The sequence below is a fragment of the Alosa pseudoharengus genome, unplaced genomic scaffold (genome assembly GCF_046254945.1).
Source record: "Alosa pseudoharengus isolate Yale_2024_CS ecotype anadromous, Long Island Sound unplaced genomic scaffold, YU_APseudo_1.1 YU_APseudo_1.1_scf_12, whole genome shotgun sequence".
In the NCBI taxonomy this organism is placed as follows: Eukaryota; Metazoa; Chordata; class Actinopteri; order Clupeiformes; family Clupeidae; genus Alosa; species Alosa pseudoharengus.
The window spans coordinates 21,407,225-21,425,077 of NW_027468587.1; the positions used below are offsets into that span (position 1 = coordinate 21,407,225).

Here is a 17,853-nt window from a genome sequence, read left to right on the forward strand (position 1 = left end):
TGTATACATTTTTACAAATCTTAATATTCTGCCACAGTCACTTCTGAGGACATTTTAAAGCCATGCACGACAACAGTGAATGTTCTACATATTTGCCATTATTTATTTACCACAGTAATCAAATTCATGTATTCCTTTTTAATATTGGCAAACAGAGGTAAAGCACAATTAGAGAAAACAATGTTTGACAACAAACATTAAACTAAAAAATCTATATCACCATCAAATGTTGCATACAAATTAGTAGTAAGTGCAATGTTTAGCTTATGTGATATGTTAAACATTTACGAACCTAATGATCAAGGCATCACAAGCATTCATAACCACCGTATCTGCACAGCTTTCACAGCTCATGTAAATGTGTTGAGCTGGAGCGCATTGACAGTCTGTGATGAGAACTGGGCTTATGCATGGAATCGCTGCAGTGCTCTGGAACCTGAGGTGTGATGTGCCTGCATGCAGATAACGATAGCAGTCAATTTGTTGTGCACGAAACACTTACTCCACAGCACGTCTTGAAGCAAGGACCACTTCAGGGTGGTTCAGAGATATGTGAGGGATGGCAGAGTTTCCTTGGTGACCTGTCAGAATGGAGCCAGTGCAGAGGTCAAAGGTGAGGCTCTTATGACTACAATTATCTATTAAGTGTTCACAATCTGGCCCGTCTACGGCTGAGAGAAATTTGTTACGGAGACATTGAAATGAACAATGTCATATTTTGTGATGAAGCTGAGAATATCACCTCTGAAGTTTTTTCAGATTTTTTAAAGAATATGTTGCTGTTCTGTGTAAAGACATATTGCCTCAGACGTTCAAGGAAAAATACAAAATAGAGTATGAAACCACTGTGATAAGACAGACTGGAGTACGGAACACACACAACGAGAGAGCCTCAATGTATTCGCAGTCATGCATCTCTCTCTCTCTCTCTCTCTCTCTCTCTCTCTCTCTCTCTCCCTCTCTCTCTCTCCATCTTGCAGTCCCACCAACAGTTTACTTCTCTATCAGCCACTGGCTGGAGCTTGTGTGTGTGTGTGTGTGTGTGTGTGTGTGTGTGTGTGTGTGTGTGTATGTGTGTGTGTGTGGTGGAAAGGGCATCCATATTCAGTCTGCACAACATTCCGCTGCTTATCTCAAAAACCGGCCCAAAAGCTAGTCGTGCCCCTGCACATACATACATACAGAAACACGTCCTTATGGAGGCAAGTGGCGCACACACACCCAAGGGTGGAGGGGTGGGGGTGGGGGGGATGGGGGGGGGATAAGGATCACCTTGAATTCAAAACAGTGGATTGGAGGCCCTGGTAGACAAGGCAAGACTGCCACACAGGTTAGGCTCATATAGGTACTCACAACCGCCCCCCACCCACCAACCCACCCACCCACACACACACATACACAGACACACACTCAGAATGTGTGTGTGTGTGTGTGTGTGTGTGTAAGAGAGAGTGTGAGTGTGGGTGATAGTGTGCTTGTGAATAAACATGTGCAAATGTGATTTGGGCTGCATATTTGCATAACACAGGTGTCTGTATGTCACTGGCATCTAATTTAGCCTTAAAACTATGCCATATTAATATTATTCTAAGAGTTCATTACACGGTGTGGAGTTCATTCCGTTAAGAGTGTAATGTGAAAACAAAAGTAATTTGGTTCATTTAAGTCTTTTGCCGATTGTAGGCTACTTTTTTATTTAACTATCTGTCACTGCAGAGATTACTTTTAATTATTCTCTATAAGCAGATTCACCTACCGAACTAATGTTATCTATTAAAATAGACCAATAAGATAAGTTCACCAAAATCCGACGGACAAGCAGCTAAATTTGCAATTAAAATATACTGCCGTTATTTATAGTTTAGCCTATGTATAGCAGTCTCCCTGTGCCATTTCTTGCAGCGAAAAGTAACGGGGCAAGAGTATAATTTCGTTGGTGCCTCCCATTTTTTTCACACACGTCGTGTTCAAACAAACTTGGCTCAACACCACAGATGCGGCGAAAAGTATCCCCGTCTCGCCTGTATGGCGCGATGCTGGCCGGGGATTGAAGTTAAGAACTCTCTCACTGGCTAATTGCACGCCGGTGTCTACATGAATATTCATGAGTGTGTCTTCAGAGCCCCGCCTAATTAGCCTTGAGGTAAGTGGAGAGATACAGGGAGATAACTCACACCTTTTACCGAAAGGGAAACATACCCTCTTTCGATCCTCAGGGAATTATGGCGGAATCGCCTGAGTTCATTAGCCAAAAAAAGCAAAGGGGATGAGGTACCTGCGGACTAGCCTAGGCTACAGGACGTTTCGGTCTCTCTGAACGCCTTGTTATGAAGAGCCGGTGCCCATTACCCACATCTGTCATATTGAGAACATTTTAAAATGAGAAGGAAAGCTAGACCACAAATCTGTTTCTATAAAAGAGTTTAGAATATCAGTCAATTTTGAATTAAAAGTAGAATATCGGGCATTAAGTCTGGGCTAAACAAAATCCCCTGCCTCTCCTAGAATGAGTTAGTAAAATGTTTTTTTTTACTTCAAAAAACTTGTTTCTTAACTACAAAACTCTCTCTCTCTCTCTCTCTCTCTCTCTCTGTGTGTGTGTGTGTGCGTGTGTGTGCGCGCGCGCGCGCTCTGTCACACACTCGTGTCTATGCATTTACGACACACTCATCCATTAGCCTATTTGCCATGTATTCTTTTGGTGGAGTTTTGATTGGCGGCTACTAAGGGACAAACAAGCGTAAAATGTCAGCGATAATTGTAGGCTACTTTTCTTTTTTACTTTAAGGCCTACTTATTATTTTACTTGTGGAATCGGTTGTTGCATTAGTTTACGTTGGATATATAACTTATATAGGCCTGGATGTGCCATGGGTTTCCTTATTTTTCCTTATTCATTAGCCTACAGAAAGCCTGCAATTACCCTGCTGGTTGCAAAAAGCTAGTACGACTGAGGAACGCTTTATCCAAATCAATGGAGTCCCTTGCGAGGTTCCCAGAACTTGACTGGCAAGGTCCGCGTGGAATCCTGGCTGACAGGAGAGAACTGTTTTCAGACCTGGCCTATGGTGCTCTAAATTGCATTAGGACGCTTTACATTAGAGGGCGTTGAAATGCATGGATTTGTTGCTCATTGCCTTAGCCTTTGCCAAAACAAATATACTTATACGTCTAGTAAAAGTATAGGTAGGCCTACGCTAAATATGGTATAGTCTACATAGTATACATGGGCAAACATCAAACATGTTTTATCACTAGATCTAAATAACTTCTAAACGTGAAAACGATTTCAAAACAACATACAACACAGGCCACAGCGGCACAGTGGAGATTAAACTGGCTGTCGGTCCTCTAAAAATGGACATTTTATAGGCTACTGTAAATGTCTTTGCAATTGTATTGGTCTAGTTGAGAGAGTCTGATTGTACCCGACTATCTTTCCACAAAATCTTAGGCGGTCATTACTTGTCTTTTCCTGTATGGCCTGTCATTCATTAGCGAGATCAGTTTGATCCTTTCAAACTGCTCTCCATAGCAACATCTTGCATCCTAAGAAAAATTCACCTCGTTACACACAAGGCCATATTCTTTTCTTTATTTGAAAGAAAGCAGGGACGTTATTGGCCGTGCTCCTCTTAGACAGGCAGAGGACAAGAGTGCCTCTGTGTCCAGTCTTCTTCCTCAAGTAATGACCGCTCTTTTTATAGACTGTTAAACGAGCATGACTCTACAGTATAAGGCGTTCACATTAAGTGTCTCAAGGAAGCTCTGGGGTATTGGAAGCAACATCCTCCGTTGCCCTCCTCAGTTCACTTCGAACTTCCCGTTGCTCAGTTTTTTTGGTTTGAAGCAATATGTCATAAGTCCTGAGTGAAGGACAGAATGTTTTCAAGCGGGCTAATGAAGTGCCCACACAGTTACGTCTGCATATAGAACGTAAATTCGTTAATTTGATCGATTATTTAAATATATGTTGTTCATTACAACCCCATCATTTAAAGTAAAAAATGTCTCACTTTGACATTAGTGTCCATGCCCATGCACAGTTTGCAGATTTCTGTGTGCAGTGGATTTGGTTTAGCCTATAGCAAACTGCTCAATTTGAACATGCTTGTGAGGGAGCTGAGCCAATAAATTATAAAATAAAATAAAATATAAATTTAAAATGGCTTTTTTTACCAAACCATGTATTACCAAACCATGCACCATGTATTATTTGCGCTTTAACGGATTAACAGTAGCCTACTGTACAGCATTATTGTGGGAATCAGTCAACTGTTACAGCTTTGGAAAAAAATGTAAACACTAATGAAACAATTGTCACCAGTGACATTGCATAAATACACATCATTTTTGAGCAATAGCCTACGTTATATAGCATATATGCATAAAAAAAATTCCAGCCAGAAACATTGTCGCACAAGTAAGCTTTAGTTACCAACAGACAGAGCAACAGTCCTTCAGTCATATTCGTCTAAATAAATATCTAATCGATAGCCGGACAAAACCACGCCTTTCTCGAGACAGTGACGAGTACCTGTGACCCCATGAACAGCATAAACGACAAGCACGCGCGCGTACTCTCTCTCTCTCTCTCTCACACACACACACACACACACACACACACGCTTCAAACCCCGTGTCGTGTATGCGTTTTACAATGACACTCAAAAAGAGCACACTTACCGTTAGTTTTCTTGTAGTCTCGAGCTGGAATTGCATGACCGCTGCGGCGCATCCCGTCTGAAAATCCTGCTCTACATGCCCGCGCTTGTGTGAGAGAGATAGAGACAGACACACAAACAAGACCGTGAGAGAGAGAGAGAAAAAAGAAACACATTCAGGTAAATAATTAAAATAAGACTGATACCAAAAAATCTCCCAAAAAGCTGCGGTTTTAGAAGAGGGGAGCGTGTGCCTGATTGCAGACTTTTAGAAGACTGGAACCGGAGAGATGTAAGATTTGTTTAAAGCCCCACATTTCCATTTAAGAACGTGATTGTGTTTGCAAAGATCCCTTTCAATCTTCACATCTCCCCCCTCTCTACCCCTCAGCGTCTCTGCGGCTGCTTTGCAATTCATAGAATTGGTAATTTGCTATTGGGACAAAACGTGAAGGGAAAAATAATCAGATCAACCGGGAGAGCGGTGGAGAGGAAGCCAGGAGGGAGACACAGAGGATTTCCAAGTTGCTGTTTAGAAAAATGCTTCGATAGAGAAATGCAATGAAATAGCTACCACCAATGTTTTCACCGGTTTTGCATACAGAAAGCACTCACACTCTCAGACCATACTTTAAAAAACTAGGGTCTGCAAAAGAGGAAAAAATCAAAGCTAGCCTAGGTTTGCTATATTTAATAATCGATTTTTGTTAAATATGTGCAGACTGTGCATTCCTACCACTGGTATGATTTAACCAAGATTTAATAAATTAACAATAATAGCTTTGTTCTTTTAATCATCAGACCTATTTTCCATATTCATACCCACATTATACGGGATTACAAATACTTGACTGCAAAGGAGGATATGAAATATGTCAGATTCATATGGCTTTTTGTGTTGCCAAACATATGCAGATTGCGCCCGTGTGTAGGCTGTGGACCTTCCCCTCCTGCTTCAGTGAGGGAGATGCATTTGTGATATAAATACGGACTTTCTCCTTCATTCCCTCCTCGGATAAATGAATTTGCAGTGTTGTAGTGATGCATATGGAGGCATGGTTTCCTTTAATGTCGCTTTCCTATTTACATGCATCTGATTTTGTGGGTGGTTTCAGGGCTTTGAATAGCGCCGGAATACTAATCCACGCTGAAGGAAAGCGTTAGGAGAGAGTCCCCGCCAACTCTTACTTATGACCACAAACGCTGAGGGGTGTGCGTTCCACCCCTCCAAAAAGAGCTCCGTACTCCCCCACGTGGCTATTTTCAAAACAGCCCGTAAAACTAAGTGAAACCCAATAATTTCCTACTGTTTTGCTACTGCTCTCCGCCTCAACAGGGGAAGGGAGGTGTGTGTGTGTGTGTGTGTGTGTGAGAGAGAGAGAGAGAGAGAGAGAGAGAGAGAGAGAGAGAGAAAGAACGTTGCGAGGGAGGCCAATTGCGAGTAACTAGGATCATTTCGCCCGTCAGCCAACCAAGCGGCTCGCGAAAGAGAATACAGCAACCTGGCGGGCTCAAGTCGGTAAGGAGCCAATGCAAGCGAAGAAGAGGCGTGTCTTCCCTCCTATCTAAGACCTCCCCAAGTAGGTTGTTGCGTTTTGGCTCTAAAGCCCACGGAGCTCCGAGGAGTGTGGCAGTTTTCTAAGTCGGCGCCATGGCGACAACAGCTCACTATATTCCGCGGAATAACACCTTGCCTTCCAACCCGCTCATGCATCCGGATTCGGACAGGATGCACCAGGGGACAACCTATAGAGAGGTGCAGAAAATGATGCATCATGAGTACCTGCAAGGGCTAGCGGCGACTAACACGGGACATCCGATGAGCCTGACGCACCATCAGTGGCTCCCCACATCCAACACCGACTGGACCAGCGGAACTCATATCGGGCAGCAGGAACACAACAAAGCCAGTGTTCAGGCGAGCCGCGATGACCAGGGTAACGGGTTTCATCACAGATCGCACTTGGTGCACCAGCAAACACAGAACACCCACCACGCGTCATGGGCACCGACCACGACGCACCACTTATCCCCACTATCTCCGGCTTCCAACGGTCACCAGTCACTGGTCTACTCGCAGACTGGCTACACGAATCTCAACCCCTTGCTGAGCCCGCAGCCCGCCTCCCTGCACCACATGCGGGACCCGCTCCACGACGACGCGGGTAGCCATGACAACCAAATGGAGTCCCCCCAGCAGCCGTTCAGCCATCACCAGGACCATTCCGACGAGGACGCACCCAGCTCGGACGACCTGGAGCAGTTCGCCAAACAGTTCAAGCAGCGCCGCATCAAGCTGGGCTTCACGCAGGCGGACGTTGGCTTGGCGCTGGGTACTCTCTACGGAAACGTCTTTTCGCAGACCACTATCTGCAGGTTCGAGGCACTTCAGCTCAGTTTCAAGAACATGTGCAAACTTAAGCCACTGTTGAACAAGTGGCTTGAGGAAACAGACTCGAACACGGGCAGTCCAACCAATTTGGACAAGATCGCAGCACAGGGTAGGAAACGAAAGAAGAGGACCTCTATCGAGGTCGGTGTGAAAGGAGCCCTGGAAAACCATTTCTTAAAGTGCCCCAAGCCTTCTGCCCACGAAATCACATCTTTAGCCAGCACCCTTCAGTTGGAGAAAGAGGTTGTTCGTGTTTGGTTTTGCAACAGAAGACAAAAAGAGAAAAGAATGACGCCAGTAGGGGTCCCTCATCCCTCCATGGAGGACGTATATTCACAAGCGGAGACCCCCCCTCTTCACCATACACTACAGAGTCCAGTGCAGTGACTGTTTTCATGAACAATATTATAATTTCAGAAAAGAAAAGAAAATGAGAAATGGACTATGGATTTTACAGTATTTAATTTTGTTTTAGTTTTTCAGTGAGAAAAAAAGACAATGCGAGACAAGGTGGACAGAAAGAGTTTTGCCGTTCGCGACACGAGATTGTGGCGCAACAACTGAGTGGACGGGAATGTTTTTGAGTATTGCATAAATAATGGTCATTTAGGCTACTTAAATTTTGCGCGCATTTTTAATGAAACCAAGGTCTTAATTTACCAAAATTGAAAGGAGGACGGCAGTCAGGACAAAAACATAACTGATTCTATCTCATCGTTTGTTCACGGGAAAGCATGTCACAAGTGGGGCTGCTTCTTTCTGGTGTCTTTGAATGTGGACGGGCTCGCCAGTGCATCTGTGGTGTACATCAACAAAGGAGATAGAATGAACAGAATTGCGCCTTTCTAGATTAAAACTGATTAACCAGACTTGAAAATCGTTGTTTCTTATCAGTATATCAATTGTGATGATTTCGTTATTTTTAACCCGTGTCCCCCATGTAGGATATTGCAAAATGTTTCTTTTTTGAATATCCATGTATTGCTGTAGTGTAACAACGCAACTCTTATCCACCTCCTGCAACAGTATAGTACTTGTCATAGGTAAAAGACAGTTGTCAGATTCTGACAAAAACATTTCAGCTGCTGATACATCAAAAGGCAACACGGTCATTTTTCCTCTTTTTTTTCGTCTGACATGATAGTTGGAGATGGCATCAGACGCTAAAAGGCAAAGATGAATAGTTTACTATCACTCTTTCTTTGTGTTTACTTTTAGCTTTTTGCATGGAGCACTTATTTTTGAGTTAGCATCGTTGTTTTTTGTTTTGTTTTTCATTTTAGCTAAAGTAGCCTACATTTCCCCTCCAGGCCTTCTCAGAAAAAAGAAAGATTTGTTTACAGTTTCCATAGCTATCTCTTTGCGCTCGTGGCCAGCAAGGCTAAATATCACGCTTCTAAAAGTAAATCCTTTCTGAAGAGATTGGTCAGAGTCGAAAAGGAAAGAACTATCTCAGGTAACTTCAGTGCCCTGCTCTATATCGAAAAGCTTACATTACATATACTGTGTAATAAGATTCATTGATAAAGAGGTCTCGCTAAATTCATCATGAGAAGGAGCCATTATTATTTTATGCCATTATGTGATTTACGCTTACTCCCCATTGATAAATATATGAGGAATATGCCTATGGGAAAGTGATGACAGCCTCTGATAGCAAGTCTTTTATCATATTTCCGTGTCTGGACGGAAGGGAAAATTGATGAAGTTGTGTGTTTTCCACTTGTCTTTTCGAGATTCGTCATCTTTGGATGGACAAATGGTGAAAAATGCTTTGTCACCGGTGGACGTAGCTTACTAGCCTACGTTTTCAACAAACACATCAACAACTACAAAGATTCTAAAGAAATAGATGTCAGGATTATTTCGGAGATGTAAATATGTCGAATATGTAAACATATGTATTTGTTCTGAGTTTATCGTTTTGTTTGTTTGTTTGTTTGTTTCTGGGCAGTTTTGTACACTTACTAATTCCGAGAAGATATTTTAATATGATTTCATTTATGAATTTGACCATTTATATATCTATATATTTATTTCCTTAATGTGTTTGGAGCTTGTTTTGTTTGGCTCTGTTAATTATGTTGCAGTGGATTACAGATGTTTTGTTTACTACATTGGTTGTATGTTGATTGCAAAATGTAGACTGCAAAGTCACATTTATATTTATGTTATAGTAATATTTTATTACTTACATAAAACGTATATACTACAAGAAAAAGTCTTCTGTCTTCACTACTCCTCTGGTTGTCACTGTTGTTAAATCCTGGAGCGTATTGACTACAGCTTTGCAATATTATATGATTAAGTAATATAATTCCCTACACTACAGTCCAGGTAGTAGGCTATGTTGCCCATAAACCTTAAAAAAACAAGGAATTGTCGCCTGAAATCCATTATGTAACTCAGAATCAGGTTTGACCAGCGCTATGTTCATGTGCTGTTTTAAAGCGTAAAGAGAGCGAAACGAATTTAAGAAATATTACCTCAGGCCTTACCAGCATTATTATAAGTTGTCGACATTCTTGTGTAACTGCGGTATTAAATTGTGCAATATTGAGAAAACACTTGCACTGTCCTGTCCTTCTCTAATTTAGCCTACTGATCTACTTATGCTTTTTAATGCAATATTATAATCATCATTATAATAATCCATGTTATAATCAGTGCTATAATTTATGCTATGATGAACCATTATTCTTACTACAAATATCTCTGCAATCATTGCTAGGCTACTGTTAACGCGCCCTCAGTAGATGTTTTCTTTGGACCTATAGACTACGAAACAACAAAAACGCCTGGACTTGTGGAAGGTTGCCTTCAACTCACTTCCACAAACTTGTGTTCAAAGTCAATCTGTAGTAAATGTAACAGTTTGAGGGTAAATTGGCAAGTGAAGTTTTTATGTTTTCGCAAATCCACTTATCCATATGGCCTTCTAACAGCAATTGCCTCTCCATCACCAGTTAGGCCTATACACCAAAACCCCCGAATAATTTCAAACGGTTGGATATAGGCTCTCTGATTATGGCCAATGTCAGACATATGGGAGAAAGGCAACCGTGGATAAGACATGGGCTTCTCCCGTCTAAGAAGAATGCATAAGTGCTTCGTTCTTCGTGTGGCGCACATCATGTGTGGCACCTTTTAAAGTGACCAAAAACACTAATACGAGCGCTTGTGAAAGTCTAAAGGCGATGCATTCCTGTTTATCACCTCTGTCAGCTCATTCGTTTTCCAAAATTGAGAACAACTTTTATTCACACTATTTAATCTCAATATTTTTTTGTTGTTGTAAAATTATGACATTACACAAGCAAGAGAGTCCATTATCACAGTGTCATTCTTTCTATTTAAAATATACTTATATTGATATACTTCCACAGCAGAGCTTTTCCATTATTACAATGTGTAGACTATTAGCCAATGACAATTACAATAACTCGATTTGCGTATCCTGAATTAAATACAGAAAATGAACGCAGTGGCAAGCCTATGGTGAAGTTTGCGAAAGGCGAGCCAGGTCGTAAGCAGGGTGAACTTAACAACGGAAGAAAACATATTTAAATCTACATAATTATAGGAACGCATGCTCTCTATTATGAAAGACAAATTATGTGAAACCTATTATTCAATAAAAAAATAGTGTTGTTTTATATAGGCTTTCATTTTTTTGTCCTCCTTCCTGGCCTCTCTGACTGTTTCGTGGCGATTAAATTCGGAAATGTTCAACATATTTTTATAGACCTGCTATAGCCTAAACTAGCCTACCAAAAGCTTATGCAAAATCAAATGTATCAGACATCTGCTTTAGACAGTGATCTCTGTTTGAGACGGCAGGACTAGTATCTAACATGATAATATTAGTAGCCAACGTCTATAATCATATGCCCGTGCAGTTTGTCCACCAGTTTATTGGCCTATGTTAGGCTACGTAAATTAAATTAAATAAACTTCACAATTATTTGAGAAGCAGTGAGTACTTTTATAAAGAATATTTCCTCATTTTAACCTCAAAGCAGCTCAAGATTTCAACGGTTTTGTACAGGCTATGTGTAGCAGGTTCAGAACTTATCCACAGAACAAGCGAGTTCCAGGCGCCCCCTAACGATGAAGAATTGTCAATGCAGGCACGACAATAAGCCCTTCCAGAGAGCGCGCACCATGGTGATACTACGTGTATATACTACGACTGTATATATTTTATTTGATCAGATCCAAATTTGAACAATGCAAGGTGCATGTTTCTGTTTAGGAATGTATGTGCTCTGTAATTATCAAAATTAAAATATTGCAGTATTTCTATTTTTCATCCTGCCATTAAGGGCATAGGTGTAAAATATTGGGGGGCGGGGTGTTGTAACCCCCTAATAATCAAAACCAGCCAATGCCACCAACCCCCTTTAATGGTCAATTCCCATTTTTGCTCCATACAGAGTCCTGTGAGGGGAATGTAGACCTCCAGCGTTAACCTGAGTCTTCGGAGCCCTGCTCCATGACCACAACTGATCAGAGACTTAACAGCTTTACATGGCCTCTCAATGTATGACAGAACCTCTCTCTCTCTCCCTCTCTCTCTGTCTAATGCACACGCACGCACACACGCACGCACACATGCACACACACACACACACACACACACACACACACACACACACACACACACACACACACACACACACAAACATACACGTACAAGCATACACACACACACACACACACACACACACACACACACACACACACACACACACACACACACACACAAACTTGCACACGTGCACACACACACACACACACACACCTTCTTCATCTTCTTCACTCTCATGGAGTGGATAGGGCAGATGGATATAAAATGGATATAAAATAGTGTATTAAAGTGTTCCCATAATAATAATAATAATAATAATAGTGTCATTCGAAACACTTTTAATGCGTTGAATCTATATAATAAACACATATCAAACATATTCTACCATGTTATTTTTGTTAATGGCATGACTGATGGCAAACAGTGACTACTTTCCTACTCCACTCCAAATAAGAGAAATGCCCCAGCCAGGTATTAGGCAATATGAATCACTTTCCACTTATGAAGTACTATTTCTATGAATCCACTGGGCAATGTTTTTTTTCATGTATCAGATGCTTTTATCCAAAATAGAACATTAAAAGCTATCTGAACCGGCCATTAACTGGAGCCATTGACCTTGACTTGAGGCCAAAGGCTGGGGTCTGGACTGAGCAAATTGTTGGTGGTAAATGGCTAAATGTAGGACTGCATTTGGGCAGACTGTTTGCCTGATGCAGAGGGGCAGAGTGGCTTTAGCAGTAAACACAGACAATAAATGGGTGTCCTCAGATTGACTTCTCCAGCCACATGCTGTGTTCTACTCCAAACTCAGTGACACTGGCAGTCTCAAGGACATCATCCACAACACTTGCACAGGGTCAAAGAGGAGAGTTTAAAAATGATAAATCTCCTAGAAGAAAGTTGTACTACCATGCCAAGACCAAAGCAATGATGCTTCACACCAAGGGATTACTAGAAATGTGTGGGACTAAAACCAGATGCCATTTCTACCTTGTTTTATGGATGTAAATTAATCAATCTACAAACCAATCAACCAACCAACCAACCAACCAATCAATCAATCATTCAATCAATCAATCAATAGATCAGAAGCAGATTTCATGTTTTTCAAGAGAGGATGATTTTTTCATAACGACTAGCCTGAATACACAGCCCATTCTATCTAACCAAGATCAGCTCAGCTCTGCTTGAGTGAAATGGAGAACCCAAGGCAGCACACTGAGATAAACTGTTTGTTTCTGTGTTTGCCAATACACCTGTTTGATTTTTATCCCAGAAGAGAGTGAGACAGACCAAGAGACAGAGAGAGAGACAGAGAGAGAGAGAGAGAGGAGGATGCGAGTGTGGGCCTGTGCTGCTTGACGCTTCTGCCACCGCCTCCATCAGCAGCAGGGCAGTATCATCCCACACATGAGATGTGGATTAGCTCTGATTAGCGGGGATTATGATGGTTAATGGTGGGAAAATACATTAGGAGCCACAGGCGCGAGGGGGGGGCAGAGAGCAGGCGGCGGTGGATTTCGCTCGCACTAGCGGATTTGCATTGATCCAAAGCAAATGAATGAGGATTAGGCGCATCTATCTGCCAAGAGATAAATAACATTAAGCGCATTATTCTACGCCGACTGTTATTAATGACATTACAAATACTACAACAATTCTGGCAATTATGGTAATAATAGGGCTGAATAATGCACTTCACACTGTTTTCCCGCCTCTCTTTCGCACTCGTTCTCTTGCATGCTCTCTTTCTGACTTTCTCTTTTTCTCTCTCACTTTCTCTTTTTCATTCTCTCTCTCTCTCTTTCTCTGGCTGGTCTATGCTGAAGTGTGAAGTGATGCTTGAGAGTTGAGCTCCAGTATAATCACCCAGCCAAGCCAGATTAGGAGACTCGGGGGCCCCACCTCACCACAGTTCAGTTCAACTGAGAGTCAGATGCTCGGAGCCATACAGCGTCTGACGCCTCCCAAGACATCGATGCTGAAGATGCCAAGCGCATTCTTTAACGTGAGATCAGGGACAGTTGGTGCTCTCCCCCGTTGTTGCTTTCTTCCGAGGTGACTTACATATTAATTAATAGCGACTGTGGCATATCCACAATCTTGTATTAACACAAACTATTGATGGAGAAACATACAATTTAAAGAAGATGTTCAATCAGTAAAAGATGTTGCTTCTTAACTGCACAAATGCTTTTAAATGGCTAATAACACACAATTAATGGCTAATAATGACATAATTAAATAAACCAAATGTAACGTTAATGCACTTGACAACAGTACCATAAAAATTCAATTTAAGAGAAGCTCAGGGCCTTCGGATCTGAATCATTAGACAATCACTGTCTAATGGGATGGTTACAGAAAGCCATGTAGAGACATTGTGAAGTTAAAAGGAGATTAGTTGATTAGCTGCTGGTCTGTGTGCCGGTACCTCTGTGAGGAGAGGCTGTTGTTAACCCCCAGTCCTCCCAGTCCTCCCATCTTTCCTCCTCCCACTCGTTTATGTAATAAATACTCTTCTCTGGGAGCGAACAGAAAGCCTGCGCTTCGGGGCGGATGGAGGAAGAGGCTGCAAAAGGAGGAATAATGCACTTTTTTCATCAAATATTCCTTTTCTTCCCAGCCAACCTCAAGGTTCCCCTTTGAGCGTCTTGAAAGGCGGGCTGCGATGTGGCCACACAGTGATCACCTGCTTACCATATGAAAAGAGCCTGGAAGAGAGCAAGTAGGCAGAGGGCTGTTGTGCTATTTAGGACGTTGGGCATTGTAGCTATAAGGTCTATCCTTCAAGTCAGTTTCAAGGTATTAACCACTATGTGGAGAGGTGTTGCTATAAGTTGAGGGTTTTTCATTCTGCCCAACTTCCCCCTTTTTCATTCCTTTGCTATTCTTTTTTTCTTGTTTTGAGTTTTGATTTATTTATTAACTTACTTACCTACTTATTTACTTATGAATGAGGAGGTCGCCCAAATTGTCCAGGGCCCTGTTGCATCAAATGATAAAATGTCTAAACTGTCTAAAATGACTTGGCCTTTGTACGCTTGTAGATTCTTGCCATGGTTTTGTGCATACCAGTGAAGAGAGGCTGTTTCAAGTGGCTGCTCCAGGTTTGAATATTCATTTTTAGGTTTAAAAATGAATTTTCTTGCCAAATGCCAAATGTATGTGCTATATAAACACACCCCAGTTGCACTTGCAGGTAAGCCTCTCTCTTTCCCTCTTTTTTTCTCTCTCTCTCATGCTCTCCCTCTCCCATGCTTTCTCTCTCTCCCTCTCATGCTCTTCCTCTCCCTCTCTCTCTCTCTCTCTCTCTCTCCCTCTCACGCTGTCTGTGTAGCTCATTCCAGTCTTTCTCCGAGAGGACACTGAAGCTCTGTGTGTGTGAAGTGCAGTCTGCGCCGCACAGAGCCTCACACAGCCGCCAACATAACAAGTGAAGTAAATAAGTAAGTAAATAAATAAATAAACAAATGAGGAAGAGGGAGGAGGAGAGGGGAGAATGAAAGAAAGAAAGAATGAGAGAGTGAGGGAGAGCAGGAGAAGAAAGAGGGAAAGTGGGAGAAAATGGAAGATAGAGAGAAACAGCGACGGGAGAAGGTGGAAAAAGAAAGGGACCGGGAGAAAGAGCAGAGAAAGAGACCGAGAGGGAGGGAGAGAGAGGAAAGAGAGTGGAGAGAGAGAACGAGAGAGAGAGAGAGAGAGAGAGGGAGATGAAATGGAGACCTGCCGCTGAGCTCAAGGACACAGCGCGCGACTGTGTAATTAGTAACGTACACAGATGATTTAGATGTGCAGATATGATTAGGGAAAGCAGTGGAGTTTTAAGCCTAATCAGCTCACTTCTAAGAGATCCTCAAAAATGTGGGGGGGTTTGAATTGGGGTCGGTGGGGGTGGATTGTGCGCGTGTGTCGGGGGGCTGGAGACACACACACACAGAAATAGCACATCACACACACACACACACACACACACACACACACACACACACACACACACACACACACACACACACACACACACACACACACAGTGTAAACCCGAAATCCACACATGGCCATACATACAAAATACTTAATAAAAGAGTGGTTTACAGTGGGATGACAGTGTACAAACACATATTATTAAAGATGTGTAATTCCTTACCACATATGCACTCCACCAATGCATCATCACATATGCACCCTCTACACATAAAATAATAATACAGTATCTATGTCATCCATGCAGTAATGCCATAGACGGTACTTTTTGTGGATGCCTTACACCATCTGTCTGGTGTTTTTTTAATGCTTTTTATTTGTTTGTTTGACACAGTGTATAACAAGTTATGATTCTGGACTGGGCATGCCATCTCACCCCAACAGCCCTAAAGATGTCAGTCCTGCGCTTGGCTCTGTGGCAGCGTGGTGTAGTGAAATACCACACCTATAAGAGGGGTGTATGAAATGCGAGATTAGTCGTATGTTGAGCCTAAAGTCAAAGGCATGTTCAGATTGAGGGGCAAAAGGGCCAAAAACTCATGTGATTGCCTATTTGCTTGCCATCTTTGTTTACAGTTTAAAAGACAAGTCTGAAACGTTTCCATAATCAGTAAAAGACTTTTGCCACCAACCTCTTTTTTCCAACTTGAACGGATCTCTGGGTTTAGTGTCAACATACCACAAACTCGCGTTGTTTGTCTACTTATATGACATCTCACTGACATCTCTTGACACCTCTTGACACCTACAGTCTACAGAAAAAAAACATATACTATTTGTATTAATTATGTATAATGTATAATTGCAATTTGTATAGCATATACATTATGTTTGTAAATGTCTTTCTTATCTCTACAGTCTACAGTTTTTTATACTTTTCAATCTCCAATTTCCAATAAGTTGTACACACACTCAGTACACACATACAGAAGCACACAAAACACATGGGTCCTCAGCCTCTCCGCTATCTCCCCTCGCCACAGGCAGAGTTCACGGGTCTACAGCCCATCCACACAAAAGAAGAAGAGATGAGACACAAAGACGCAATTAACGAGGTACCCAATTAAAAACACACCAGCTCTCCACCTCCATCCCTCCCTCTCTTCCCCTCTCCTCCTCTGTCCCCCTGTTCCTCTCTGGTTCCTGTAAAGCCTTGTTATTGATCACCTTTAACCTCTGCTTTCAGCGGTGTCAAAACTACCATTTAGGGCGCTCCCCAGGGCTGGCCACGCGTCGATGCCACCCCAGACCCATAAATCATTAGCAGGGCAGGCCGAGGCAGCCGCCCAGGGGCCTGACATTCCGGGGCCACCGCCCAGTGGATTGGCCCGCCACCGACGCGACTGTCGTTGCTGCCGCTGCCGCCTCCGCAACGTACGCCCCAAGGGGTCAGGGGTCAGGCTGACTCCCCCGCGTGCCTTCCCGTCCTCTCACACACACACACACACACACACACACACACACACACACACACACACACACACACACACACACACACACACACACTGTGCTCCTCTGGCCCAGCACCCGATGCTCGTTTGATTTTTAAATAAGACAAAGGTCAGTCTTTTTTGTCTCTCTCTCGTGCTCTTTCTCTCTTTCTCACTTTTAGTCAATCAAATTCTTCATCTCTGTTTGTACGCCTTATTTGCCCCAATTTCTTTTTTTGAGTTTGAGTTTGGCATGTTAATATCAGCTGTAAAATAAAAAAAAAATAGAAAAGTTTAACAGGGCAAGGTGAATGAAAGTTGTGAAGACATTCCCAGAAGACCAAGAAATACTGACTAGGAGAGCAGCACAGAGATTCTTTTTTTTTTCTTTTTTTAACTTTTGAATTAATTAAAAATATTATTATTCATGTTTGATGATGACATAAAGGTTAGATTAAATGTCTCATGGTTGGAGACCTAGAGGGTGTGGGATGGGAGGGTTTTTCTTTTTTTTTTGGTGGGGGGGGGGGTAACTCTTCCTTTCTCTTTTGTCTCAGGGGCCGGGCTCCTCTCCAGTAGGTCAGAACTGGACCAAAAGACACAGGGCCTCCCGTGGATCTGTCTGTGTATCAGCCAGATGTCAAAGCCCCCGCTCTGCTCTAAATCTCACAAAGTCACACTCGCGCTGCTGATCTGGATATGGGACTCACTCTATGTGTGTGAGTGTGTGTGTGTGTGTGTGTGTGTGTGTGTGTGTGTGTGAAAGAGAGAGAGAGAGAGAGAGAGCGA

The 17,853-nt window shown here is 42.4% G+C and overlaps 1 protein-coding gene across 1 annotated transcript; it reads left to right on the forward strand.

The window, feature by feature from the left end:
* Positions 1 to 6,281: 6,281 nt before the first annotated feature.
* pou3f1 (POU class 3 homeobox 1) lies at positions 6,282 to 9,314 on the forward strand. The gene has a single exon (XM_076279464.1). The coding sequence runs from the start codon at positions 6,316 to 6,318 to the stop codon at positions 7,441 to 7,443; it is 1,128 nt and encodes a 375-aa protein (XP_076135579.1). The 5' UTR covers positions 6,282 to 6,315; the 3' UTR covers positions 7,444 to 9,314.
* The last annotated feature ends 8,539 nt before the right edge of the window (positions 9,315 to 17,853 follow it).

Bases quoted from the DNA above. Each gene is read 5' to 3' on its own strand.
- pou3f1 (XM_076279464.1), top strand. From the start codon at position 6,316: ATGGCGACAACAGCTCACTATATTCCGCGGAATAACACCTTGCCTTCC.